At 30.8% G+C, this 14,248-nt stretch overlaps 1 protein-coding gene across 1 annotated transcript; it reads right to left on the reverse strand.

Annotated features, from left to right (window-relative positions):
* Nucleotides 1-12,357: 12,357 nt before the first annotated feature.
* On the reverse strand, nucleotides 12,358-13,943 carry MAPKKK16 (mitogen-activated protein kinase kinase kinase 16). Its single transcript, XM_039040570.2, has one exon. The coding sequence runs from the start codon at nucleotides 13,804-13,806 to the stop codon at nucleotides 12,358-12,360; it is 1,449 nt and encodes a 482-aa protein (XP_038896498.2). The 5' UTR covers nucleotides 13,807-13,943.
* Nucleotides 13,944-14,248: the final 305 nt, after the last annotated feature.

Consider the following 14,248-nt stretch of genomic DNA (forward strand, 5'->3'; position numbering starts at 1 on the left):
GATAATACTTAAAATTTGTTATTATTAAGAAAAATTTTCACATATAAAAAAAGTCAAACTATTTACAAAAATAGTAAAAAAAACATTGATAAACACTTCTATCAGTTTCTATCCCTAACAGACACTTATAGACTTCTATCAACCTCTATTAAAGAAAATTAAAATTTTTCTATTTTATGTAAATAATTTTCTTTATTTTTTTGTTTTTAAAAATCCTCCTTGTAATTATTATTTTGAATCGACAATTGATGTGCATAAAAATTGTAATTAGTGGATGCATGTTATGAAAGCTTTAATGGTAATTTATATGGCACAAATTTTGAAACCTTCCGATCCCAATTATTGATAATTTGAAAACTTCATCTCAGAATGGGAATCATCAATCATCAATCATCAATAGGTCAATTCTTAGTACATTAATTTCCAAATTTTCTTTTAGAACTATAGAAGTCCAAGTTAGTTTTGGGGTCAAATCAAATGCCAATATTGACAATGACATTCAAATGCTTAAAGTGATTAAAGTGTTCTTTGACATTATATATATATATGTTTTATGTATTTAATATTTATCCATTAAATCCGAACACAAACTAGAAAATAAGCAAACAAACAAAATCCCTCCTCTGTTTCCTCCAAAAAAAAAATTCACCATCAGAAAGAAAAAACACCCCACTATTATAAATATTATAAAAATAAATAAATGTTCATTATTTAGTGTCTTAAAAGTCATGTGTCAATCTTCACGGTATCCATATGCCTTATATCCATGTAAAACCACTGCTTATAAATAGTGACATTTGGTGGATTTTAAAATCACATACATTGATGAGAAATCCACTTCAAATTTCCAATAAATTTTCATAACTTTAGTTATTTTATTTTATTATATTTATATATTATTATATTATATTTTCTCCATATTCGTTGTGCTCCTCAATTCCACAACACGTTATCAACACAAGCTCCTGTTACTTCCAGCGATGAAGGTATGTCCTAAAGGTAGGTCTATTTTTTTCTTCTTTATTATAATTAATAAATTAAATATTATTTTGCGTATTTAATACATAATAAATTTATAATATAAATACAATATTTTGTGATAGTGTTGCCATGACAAACCTTACAAAATTAGAATTCGCAGTCCTTGACATTAATGGCGGTGCTCAATGCCGAAATTCATCTGGATGTTATGAACTTGGGAGAAACAATTAAAGAAGGAAATACAACATCCAGTCAGGATAAAGCAAAAGCTATGATTTTCTTTCGCCATCATCTTCACGAGGGATTAAAAATGGAGTATCTTATAATAAAATATCCCTATATCTTGTGAAAAAATTGGAAAGAAAGGTATAATCATAAAAAAGCAGTTATTCTTCCTAAATCTTGTTATGAATGGATGCATTTAAGACTCTAAGATTTTAAATCAGTAAATGATTACAATTTCACATTATTAAAAATCAGTTCAAAATTGTTGTTATGCGGAGAGAAAATTATCGATGTTGATATGTTAGAGAAAACATTTTCTATATTTCATGTCTCAAATATGCTCCTACAACAGCAATATCGAGAGAAAGACTTTAAATAATATTCTGAACTAATTTCATGCCTTCTTGTGCTCGAACAAAATAACAAGTTATTAATGAAGAACCACGAATCTCAACTAACTGGAACAATACCATTCCTGAAGTGAATGTTGTGAATGTTAATAATCATGGTCGAGGTCGAGGTCGTGACCGTGGCAGAGGAAGCAATAATTATTATTTTGTGGTGGTCATTCGAATCATTCAAATTTCAAAGAAACCACACAAATGATGATCACAAAGGAAAACCTCCACAAGATAAGAGTTCAAAGATTGTTGAAAATAAATGCTTCCGAAGTGGAATGACTGGACATTGGTCACGTACCTGTCGTACATCAAAATACTCAGTTGACCTCTATCAAGCCTCCCTAAAAGAAAAAGAGAAAAATGTAGAAGTAAATTTTGCATACCAGGATAATGATATATTTGACCCATCCCATATGACAAATTTAGACGTGGTGGACTTCTTTGAATCTCCTGAAGAGAAAATTGACAGTAAATTGATGAAATTTCAAGTGTTTCTTTTGACTTTGAGAATATCTAGACTTAATGTTGTTGTTTTCTTATATCTATCTTCATGTTTTTTTAGTAGCTTTTGTATATTTTAAGTGTTGTTTTTCTTTTAATGAAGAAACATGGATCATTTTCATATATTTGGTGATTCAAAAATGAGCAAAGAAGATCTTAACAGACAGTGCAACTACACACACAATACTTACAAATAAAAAATATTTTTCTAAATTGATGATGCTAAAAGCAAAAGTAAATATGATATCAGGTTCTGCAAACTTGATGGAAGATTTTGGACAAGCAAACATTATTTTGTCTATAGGAACAAAATTTACAATTGACAATGCATTGTTCTCTAGTCAATAAAAGAGAAATCTTCTAAGTTTTAAAGATATACGTTGCAATGGTTATCATATTGAGATTGATAGTAAGAATAATGTAAAATATCTATATATTATCTCTACTGTTTCAAATGGAATATATATATTGAAAAAGTTGCCTACTTTATTTTCTGGATTGTATTATACTCATATAAGAGTAGTTAAAACATATGTAACAATGAACCTGAAGTTCATGAATCCAAATATATTTGCTATTTAGCATGACAGATTGGGTCATCCAGGGTCTATAATGATGAGAAAAATTATTGAGAATTCAAATGGACATCCGTTGAAAAGCCAGAAGATTCTTCAATCTAATGAATTATTATGTGATGCTTACTTTCAAGGCAAATTAATAATTAAACTATCACAAGCTAAAGTGGGAACTAAATCACCTGAATTTTTAGAACAAATTCATGGTGATATATATGGACCTATTAACCCACCAAGTGGACCATTTAGCTATTTTATGATATTAATAGATGCATCTAGTAGATGGTCACACGTGTGCTTGTTCTCAAGTTGAAATCTTGCATTTTAGGGGTGAAAATTGTTCGATTCGGTTTGGTGCTCAAACCGAACCAAACCTAATTTTCTAATATGTAAAACCAAATCAAGATTTATTGGTTCAAACCGAACCGAAACAAATCGCATATATGCGGTTCGATTCGGTTTTAAATTTGCTTTTGGTATTTTTAAAAAATCTATGTTATATTTTTTAAATTAAAAATGGTTCGGTTCAGTTCGGTTTTAAATTCAATTTTACTCTTTTTTTTTTTAAAATATATATATATATATATAGTAGTTTAAAACGGTCCGGTTCAATTTCAAATTTGATTTTTCGAAATTGAAACCAAACCGAATCGAATTAATTTGGTTTCAAAATTTCTTCAAATCGGACCGAACTGCATTTTTCAGGTTCACAGAGTTTTTCAGTTTGTTTCAATTTAGTTTTTAAAAAACGGTTTGATTTCTGCGGTTTGATGGCCACCCCTATTGCATTTGCAAGATTACTTACTCAAATAATTAAGTTAAGAGCACAATTTTCTAATTATACAATTAAGACCATTCGTTTTGATAATGTTAGTGAATTTACATTCCAAGTATTTGATAATTATTGTATATCAGTTGGGATAAGTTTTGAACATCCTATAGTTCATGTTCATACACAAAATGGTTTAGCATAATCATTTATAAAATGTTTACAATTAATTGCAAGACCATTACTTATGAGAGCTAAGCTTCCTTCATCTGTGCGAGGGCATGCTATTTTGCATGCAGTCACTTGTACGCAGTATGCTATCATAAGTACTCATCATTACAATTAGCTCATGGTCATGAGCCAAATATTTTCCATCTAAGAATTTTTTGGATGTGTAGTATATGTTCCAATTGCTCCACCACTAAGATGAGTCCTCAAAGGAGGGTAGGAATATATGTTGGATATGATTCCCCATCAATTATTAAATATCTTGAACCCCTGATGGGTGATGTATTTACTACACGATTTGTTGATTGTCATTTTAATGAGACAAATTTTCCAACATTAGGGAGAGGAATTAAAATTGGAAAAAGAAATTACATGGAATGCATCATTATTATCTTATTTAAATCCCGTATAGATTAATGTGAACTTGAAGTTCAGAAAATAATTCATTTGTAAAATATAGCAAATCAATTACCAGGTGCATTTATAGATGCAAAGAAAGTAACTAAGTCACATATACCAAAAGTTGATATCCCAACATAACAAATTGTCACTAATGAGTCTGGAACACGATAGAAGCGTGGTAGACCAGTGGGTTTCAAAGATAAAAATCCTCGAAAACGAAAAATAATTAATAGTAAAAAAGATTTGGTTGAGGATGTAAATACCCATGAAGAAATCCTCGACATGACTAGTGAAGAAGGTGAAATACCTAAAGATAATAATGAGATTTCAATAAACTATGTCATGACAGAAAAAAAGATGAAATCGAACTAATGTAATTATTGACAAAATTTTTGCCTATAATATTGCTCTTGATATTATATCTGAAAATGAGAATCCTAAACCAAAATCTGTTGAAAAATGTAGACATAAAAAAGATTCAATGGAAGGACGCAATCGTGACAAAATTAAACTCACTTTCAAAACAACAGGTTTTTAGACCAGAAGTCCGAACACCAAAAGGTATCAAATCTGTGGGATATAAATGGGTATTTGTGAGAAAAAGAAATGAAAATAATAAGGTCACAAGATACAAAGAAAGACTAGATGCATAATGATTTTCACAAAGACCTGGTATCGATTATGAGGAGACATATTCTCCAATGGTAGATGCAATTACATTAAGATCTTTAATTGGTCTGACTGTGTATGAAGTAGTCACAGCATATCTATATGGATCTCTTGATAATGATATCTATATCAGAATCCCATAAGGATTTAAGGTACCTGAAACATATACATCAAATTCTCGAGAATTGTATTAAATAAAATTATAGAGATATCTATATGGATTGAAACAATCTGGACGGATGTGGTACAATCGCCTGAGTACATATTTATTGAAAAAATGATATCAAAATAATCCAATATGTCCGTATATTTTTATAAAGAAATCACAATCAAGATTTACTATTATAATTGTATATGTTGATGACTTGAATATAATTGGAACTCCTAAAGAACTTTTAAAGGCAATAGAATATCTTAAGAAAGAATTTGAGAAGAAAGATCTCGGGAAAACAAAATTTTGCCTTGGTTTGCAAATTGAGCAGATGGAATATTTATTCATTGGTCAATTTATACAAGAAACATTTTGAAATATTATATGGACAAAACACATCCATTTAATATTCTAATGGAAGTCCATTCATTGGATATAAAGAAAGATATATTTTGACCTCAAGACGATAATGAAGAACTTCTTGGTCCTGAAGTACCATATCTTAATGCAATTGGTACAATTATGTATCTTGCTAATAATACAAGACCAAATATTGCATTTTCAGTAAATTTATTAGCTAGATATAGTTCTTTTCTTACAAGAACACACTGGAACAAAATTAAGCATATACTTCGTTATCTCCAAGGAACAATCCGTATGGGTTTGTTTTATTCAAATAAATCAAATTTTGACCTAGTTGGTTATGTAGATTCTGGATATTTATCTGATCCACACAAAGCTAGATCTTAAACAGGTTATCTATTTACATGTGGAGGAATTGCTATATCATGGCGATTGGTGAAACAGACCATAACGGTCACTTTCTCAAATCATGTTGAAATTCTTACAATTCACGAGGCTAGTCAAGAATGTGTATGACTAAGATCAATGACTCAGCACATTTGTAAAACATGTGGCTTGTATTCTAATAAAAATATTCCAACAATATTATACAAAGACAACACAGCTTGCATAGCCCAAATCAAAGGAGGATATATTAAAGGAGATTGAACAAAGCATATTTCATCGAAGCTTTTCTATACTCGTGATCTTGAAGAAAATGACGACATCACTATACAATAAATTTGTTCGAAAGATAACCTGACAGACTTATTTACAAAGGCATTATCAACCGCAATTTTTGTAAAATTGGTGCATAACATTGGAATGCGGCGACTCAAAGATCTTAAGTGATGTTTTCATGAGAGGGAGTAAATATATTGTATTCTTTTAGGAGTATATATTATTATGAAATATGTACTTTTTTTCCTTTATTGGGGTTTTTTCCATTGGATTTTTCCTAGTAAGGTTTTAACGAGACACATTATATATATATATGGGCATCTAAGGTGGAGTATAATAAATATTATAAAAATAAATATATGCCCATTGCTTACTGTCCTAAAAGTCACGTGTCAATCTTCATGTTGTTCGTGTGCTTGTAGTTTTCATGTTTGGTGTCCATGTAAGACCACATCTTACTTGTCACTTTGCTTATAAATAGTAGCGTTTGGTGGATCTTAAAATCACACACATTGGTGAGAAATCCACTTCAAATTTTCACTAAATTTTCATAATTTTAGTTATTTTATTTTATTATTATATTATATATATTTTTTTATTATATTTTCTCTGTATCCGTTGTCTCCGTTGTGCTCCTCAATTTCATAACATCAACAAAATAATTGGAAAGATAACATAGAATAAATGTGAGGAAACCTTGTAAAAAAAAATACAAAATTAAAAATTTTAGATACGAAAATGTGTAAAGTCAAAAACAAACAAACAAAATCACCAGTAGATTTGGTACAGGTTTAGAGGGCTCGAGCTCCCCTCAACTTTATGCTTATATATATAGTACCAATACTAGTAGGTAGTCTAGTGGTAAATGTGGCATTTAGACCTCTTCTTGTTTCCCCTAAAAAAAAAAAGTTCACCAGCAAAAAGGAAAAAAACATAACAAAGTAATTGGCAAGATAATATAGAATAAATGTGAGGGAGTGTTGTAAAAAAAAAAAAATACAATATTAAAAATTTTAGATACGAAAATGAGAGCGTTATTTTATGTCGTGTTAATTTTTCCATAAATTATTGTAGGACATTTTAACTCTAGACTTCTATATAAATGTTTTTATTCTAATTTTTTAAAGTATTTTCATCTACCAGTAAGTCAAGGGATGAACATTTAGAATATGTTTGGATTGATTTAGAAAAAATAAATGTTATCCAATTTTTTTTTCATTTACTTACTTTAGTTAAAAACCGTCGACTCTTTTGCAAAAGTGTTTTTATATATAAGTTTGTTTGATTTGTTCAATACTTAAAATGTGGTCATCAAAGTTGATCGTTGGAGGTGACGGTCGGTGGTAGTTGTCGGAAATGGCAATCGGTAGTGGTCGTCAGAGGTAGTTGTCTGAATTGGCTGAAGGCGATGATAGCCAAAGGTGGTCGTGAGTTGCTCGTCGGTGGTAGTTATCCGTATTGGTTGCTAGTGGGGTCGTCGGAGATGGTTCCTAAAAATTTTGTTGGAGAAGTTCTATTGGTGGTGGTTGTCGAATGTGGTCGAAGATAATGGTAGTCACGACAACATAGATGGAAATGAGATAGAGGACTATTGAGGGCATTTTGATAACTTTAAGAATTATATAAACTAGGGAGAGATTAACCATTAAAGACTCAAAACTCATTTGTTAATTTCAAGTGTTTCTCCTAAACTAACTTATTTCACAAGCTCATTTTTTTAAAAAACTAATTTGAGTGGTTGTAAACACTCAAATCTTTTTAAAATAATTTTTTTTCTTTTCAAAATTAAACACTTAAAATAAGCCAATTACACCCTTTGATTGTGATTGTTTAATAAAAGACAACATAGATGCACATTTTCTAAAAACAAACAAAGTTGTTAGTTTGGGCACAAAGTTAAATATAACCGTTTGAGATTATTATAATATATGAGTTATTATAGTTTGTGTTTGGGATGTATACGGTTTGTGGACACTATTTTAGTTTAGGTTCAAAAAGTTTGTGTATTGGGGCTGTGATAGATGTCAAAAAGTGCATGTTTTTACCATCTATTTTATTACTTTTTTTTATATATAGTAAAAATGTATTTTATGGGATATTTTGACCATGGATGACCTAAATTGGGTAACATGAACAAGCACATGTCTTAGAACTGTCTAAAGTATGTTTTTGCTATTTTGGACCGATTTTATGGGTCTTTATCGAGGGTTTTAACTATTTTGCAAAATTATGTCTTTATGTGGCTGGACAATGCGCTCGCGTTGGCAGCTGCATAAAAAAATCTTAATTTTCCATAATCGTGCCCAATCATTCTGGTTTTTGTTTTCTCGGTCTAAACTATTATTCAACACCTAAAATATTGGGTAAACATTCATAACATAATTTTAGGTCATACCTCAACCACTTTGGTCTAGATAAAAGGTTGGAAGGCTCCTAGATCATCATCAACCATTCCTTTGAAGAAAACCTACGAAATTATTCCTTAATCTCTTTAAGAACGAAAGTTTCTCTGAAGAGATGGCTTCTTAGGTCAACCCTACCTGTGGGAACGTGTTGTAGAGTAGGATTCATCTTGAGAAAGGATCAAATCCATCCTAGAGAGCAATTTAGTTTGTTGGCTTCATTCAAAGGCCTTATTTACTATTTTTCCATATTTATTCTTTTAGTTCTTTGTTATCTTTCTTTTATTTTTCTTATAATTTTTTTTGTTTTTTTACATTGTAACCCATGATATTGGATTTAATGAAGTCTCTTCATTCTTATCTAATTGTGGACTAGTTTCTAAGGGATTCAATTATGTCGATACCCTGAGACCTTATGGCTTGAGTCTATGCCAATGAATCATGTTGCCTTAACCTTTCCATTTTATTTTTTTTGTTGTTGAGTTTATTGTTATATCTTATTATATTAAACTAATCACTTAATTTAACATGCTAGTGGAGTCTTAATGTTAAGAAGATTAAGATAAAAACTAATTTCACAAAGGAATATGGGACTAAGAACCTAGAAATAGACATATCACGTAGCCTTAGAAATAAGGTACACCATAGGATAAGAAAATTGCATGAAATTAATCTAAGATCCAACTAACCATAGAAATATCGGTATTGGTTACTTAGAGCTCCTAAAGGAACTTGACACAAGATCAAATAGGAGGATTTTTGTGTCCATGTTAAGTCACAGTCCAGATATGATGCGACTGAATGATTCAAGACATAATTCTCTTTTGGTTGAAATTGATTATAAATCCCTACTTCCATCTTCTGCTTATTTTATTTTTTTGCAAATTACACAAATCACTCATCTTATTGGTTACTACTTGGTATATATCGAAAAACTCTTTTTTTAGAAAAATTTAATTGCATAAATAGTACTGTGGGATTCAACTCTTGGAATACTTCAAGATTTATTACTTTATCGATAATGTATACTTGTACTTAGGTCATATTTATTCTCATTTTTATCACTCATACACATTTGGCCGATCAAGGTTCATATAGGAAGTATGTGTTTGAGTTACAAATTATCTTAGCCTGGATTTAGGGTTTGTGTTTGAATTACTGATTTGATTAACATAAAATTATTAGGTATGCGTTTAGGGTCTACGATTTTTCTTTCTTTTTTCTTTCTTTCTTCTTCTTCTTCTTATTATTATTTTGTATTGTATTATACAAATACTGGTATCTTAAATATCATAATTTGTAAATAGAAATAAAAATATTATTCCACTAATTTTTAAAAATGTGTTGAATTTTAAGTTATGCTATTCTCCATCCATTTAATTGGATCATTTTAGATGTGTCAATATTATTGCTGAATATGCACAGATTAGATTAAAAATTCATATTATTAATTAAGTAAAAGCAAAAAAAAAAAAAAAAAATCATATTTGGAGAGGTACAAAGCAACTAATTCTCTAACTTCACAATATTGCGTAAAACGTATATCTTGGAATGATAGTTCCCAAGTATAGGTCACCATCACAATGACACACATAAAGGGTTAAATTTCAAATTTTCTCACTATGGTTCGAAAAAAAATAGAGTTAGTCCAAATGGTTTATAATTAGAATCTAGTCCCTATGGTTTGATAAAAACTCTTATAAAGACTCCCTACAGTAGGGACTGTTTATGAGGACTTAATCAAGCCGTGAGGACCATTCATGAAGTTTTATCAAACCATAAAAACTAAATCTAAATTTTAAAACCATGGGAACTAAATTCTAATTTTATCTAAACTATAGAAACCAATTTTGTAATTTAACCCCCAGAAAATTGTCAACTTAGATACGATTCCAAAAAAAAATGATGATAGGTTATCATTTAAATCAATTCAAGAAGAAAAGTTGATCAAGCATTTTTCCAAGGAGAAATTTGCAATACTAAAAAATAGTTATTATATTATATGGATTGAATTAAGACCAATTTATCCTAGGTGAAATGTAATCCATCAATGGTAATCTAAAAAGTGGGTCCCAGTTGATTACGTTTGTTGTTGCTTACTTGTGTTCCATAATTGTAATGAACTATGGGGCCTACCTCCAATTTTGTAATTAAAATGCGCAATCTGATTGAGGAACCAAAAGTGCTCAATCTGATTGCATTTGAAAATTATGTGAGACATATTGTCTTTACTGTTATCGTTACCGTTATAGATACTGTTACTATAACAATATGTGAATTATGAATCTTTCGCATTTATTGTTACCTTTACCATTATCATTACTATTGTCGTTACCATTAGGATCAAGCAGTATCGATAATAGTAAATGTGATAAGTTCTAATTCTAAATAGACGCGATCAAAAGCAATCTAATTACGTTTGCGATTTAGGCCCATTACATTTAGTCCATCAGTGATTGGTCTAGCATTATGGGTTGGTAAACGTGGTCTATGCATAAGTCATTGTAAAAGATTTTTAGAGGAATTTCTTATCTTATTCTCTAGTTCAATTTTAGGAATGAACTTTGTTTTTTATATACATACATTTTCTTGCTTTAAACTTTGATGAGACCCATGAAACAAATTATATACTAAAACATGTTTGGATTGATTAGGAAAAAATTGTTTTTTTTTTTTTTTAAAAAAAAGTAATTCTCATTTGAATATTCTTTTAATAAAAATTGTTTTAAAAAAAAAAACTCATGTATTTAATTACATTTTCGCAAAAATATTTTATACATGAATTTGTTGGTTTGCACTAATGTCAAATATTATAAAAGAAGACCGTTAAACATGATTTGATTGTCGAAGTGATTATCAAAGTTGGTCATTGAAGTTAATCGTGTAGTTAGTCACCAAAGGTGATCTCGAAATAGACCGCCAGAGATAAGTCGTTAAACCAAAAGGAAAATTAATCACAAGATTACCTTGTCAAAAAGGGAATGAAACTCAAGCCCATTTGATTTGATTGTGTCAAGTAGCTAAAGTTACCTTAAATGATCATACCTAACGATGCATCCAAAACTCATATTTTCAATATAAATTCTAAGGAGTTTATTCTCATCAATCATTCCATGGTTAGAGAGTGAACAAATTTAGGTGGTCTTACTTTTCAATCCTTGAATGTTACCTTTCAATTATTTTCAATTTTTTTCTATGATGTGTTTCACATATTTTAATGAAATATTTGAATTTTTGGTTAAATTAAAAAAGAAAAACCATTTTGGACTCTCTTTGATAACCATTTTGTTTTTCGTTTTTGGTTTTCAAAAATCAAGTCTATATTCTCTTATTTCCTTACTAAAGTTTGTCTTGTTCTTAAGTATAAGAGTTGAAATCTTAGCCAAAAGATAAAAACAAAAACTACATTTTTTAGACCGTGTTTGGTAACTATTTCGTTTTTGTGTTCTTGACTTTGAAAATTCAGCTTCTTTTCTCCCTATTTCTTATCATGATTTACCATAATTGAATTCTTAACCAAATTCCAAAAACAAAAAAAAAAATTTAAATGTTACTTTTTTAGTTTTAAAAAATTTTAACTTATTCTTTAAACCAGTGGTGAAAAGTAGATAATAAAAGAAGAAATTTAGAGGTGGAAATAGTGTTTATAGGCTTAATTTTTAAAACTCAAATGGTTACCAAACGGGACCTTAGTTTTCGAATTTTGGCTCAGTTTTTAAAAACATGGATAGAAAATAGATAACAAAATAAGAAAATTAGAGATGGAATAGGTGTTTGTAGCTTAATTCAAAAAATAAAAAACCAAATGTTTATCAAACTGTACTTTAAAATTTGGCTGGGATTTAAAAAATATAAGTAGAAAATTGATTATAAAACCTAGAACATTTGGATCCGAGTAGTGTTCACGAGCTTAATTTTCAAACACAAAGAATAAAAAACAAATAGTTAAGAAAGAATACTTTAAAAAATAAATGTGAAGTAAATACTAGTAGCATAATAGTTTTACCGTATCTGAAAGATTTAAATGTAGTTATGATGGTGAAACTGGAATATTTTTGTTATTATTTTCTTTTAATGAATTTACATACACTTTTTCTTTCATCAAACTATAATTCTTGAACAAGGCAATGAGATTTGTCAAAATTTGAAAAATTAACAGTGGAAGAAGAAGAGGGAATAAGAGATGAATTTGGATTAATGAAGAAGAAGAACAATACTTTTTAACTCCAAATCTCACAGTTTCCAACATAAAATCACTCTTAATTTCCATTTCTAATTCTGCATTCCTACTGTTCACAATACTAAAATCATCATTAACTAAACTGAACAATACAGAATTTTCTTCAAATTCTAAGTTCAAAATTTCTTCTTCTTCTTCTTCTTCTTCTTCTTCTTCAACTGTAACAGAAGAATCCGAGCTCACAGATCCATTTCCATGGCTTCCGCCGCCGACGCCATTGTTTCTGATCAAAACCCAATCTCGATCATCCCATTCCAAATCCCAATCAGAAGACAAATTACCAGTCAAACTTCTAATCCTCTCAGCCGGACCATCCGCCAAAGAACCTCGATGGGTCACCTTCAATGGAGTCTCCAAATCCTCCATTGAATCCCAAAAGCTCTGATCTAAAACACAGCTCGGAGAAGAATTCCTCATCGTTTTCATCCTCCAGCATTCAATCTCCGATTCAGAATCAAATCCCTGAAGAAACGGATGCTCAAGAAGCTGTTTCACAGTCCATCTTTCTTTCGGGTCTTTTATCAAACACTTGGCGACAAAATCCCTCGCACTCTTCGACAACCACCGCGGAATCTCCGGTAACTCGTCGGAAAATCCAATCCGATACAACGCCGAGATCGGATCCTCCATCTCCGGCCATGGATGATCGCCAGTAGCCATTTCAATGATTGTACATCCAAAAGCCCAAACATCCGCCGGAAACCCCTGTTCTTCACCTCTCGCAACTTCCGGCGCCATGAACGCCGGCGAACCAGAAAAAGTCCCAATTCTGTTACCGGAAATTCCCTCGACAAATTTCGCACAACCTAGATCGGCGATTTTCAAACCCTCACCACTCAGTAACAGATTCCGGCTCTTGATATCGCAATGTGCCAATCCATTAGCATGAAGGTACTCCAATCCCTTGAGAATCTGACGCGAAAATACTCCGATCGTCGATTCCTCCATCCGGCCGCCGTTGCTCTGAATCGCATCCCATAACGTCCCCTCCGGCAAATACTCCATGAACAGATTGAACACAGGCGGATTAAAGGCTTCAGTTTCGATATCGAAACCTAGGCACTTGATTAGGTATGGGGAGCTGAAATTGGAGAGAAGAGCGTGTTCCTTCTGCAATAGGGCCGATGAAGAGAGGTCGGTGGATTTGACAGCGAATTGGTGGCCGGAGGAGGAGGCTGTGGCCAAATAGACGGTGGCGGAGGAGCCGCGGCCGACGGCGGGGCCTCTGGTCCAGTCCATGGCTGAGAAAGAAGAAGAAATGAATTTTGTGGAGAAGAGAAGAAGGGATCGTGAATTTATACATCCAACGCCAACGCTGTCTTTTTCAATGGTAATGAATTGGCGTCTTCTTCGAATCTTTAACAATTCCTTCCAAACAATAAGAAGCAAAGTAACGAGGCAAAACTACCATTTTAGTCTTCCAATTTTGAAGGTTAGTCCATGAGTTTCTAAAATTTACACTTTTAGTCCTTTAATTTTTTAAAATTTATATCTTATCTCCTTAAATTTTCAAAACATATCTTTTTTTTTTAGTTATTGGGCGAGTCTTTAAAAATAGGTTTATAGGTCCTACACTACTTATTATTATAATTAAAAAATTTATCTATTCTCTTTCAAATTATTTTTCTCATTCAAAATATCATAATTATCTAAAATAATAAATTTTTTTAAAAAAAGTGTT

The sequence above is a fragment of the Benincasa hispida genome, chromosome 9 (genome assembly GCF_027475165.1).
Source record: "Benincasa hispida cultivar pf3 chromosome 9, pf3_genome.v1.1, whole genome shotgun sequence".
Classification (NCBI taxonomy): Eukaryota; Viridiplantae; Streptophyta; class Magnoliopsida; order Cucurbitales; family Cucurbitaceae; genus Benincasa; species Benincasa hispida.

Bases quoted from the DNA above. Each gene is read 5' to 3' on its own strand.
- MAPKKK16 (XM_039040570.2), bottom strand. From the start codon at position 13,806: ATGGACTGGACCAGAGGCCCCGCCGTCGGCCGCGGCTCCTCCGCCACC.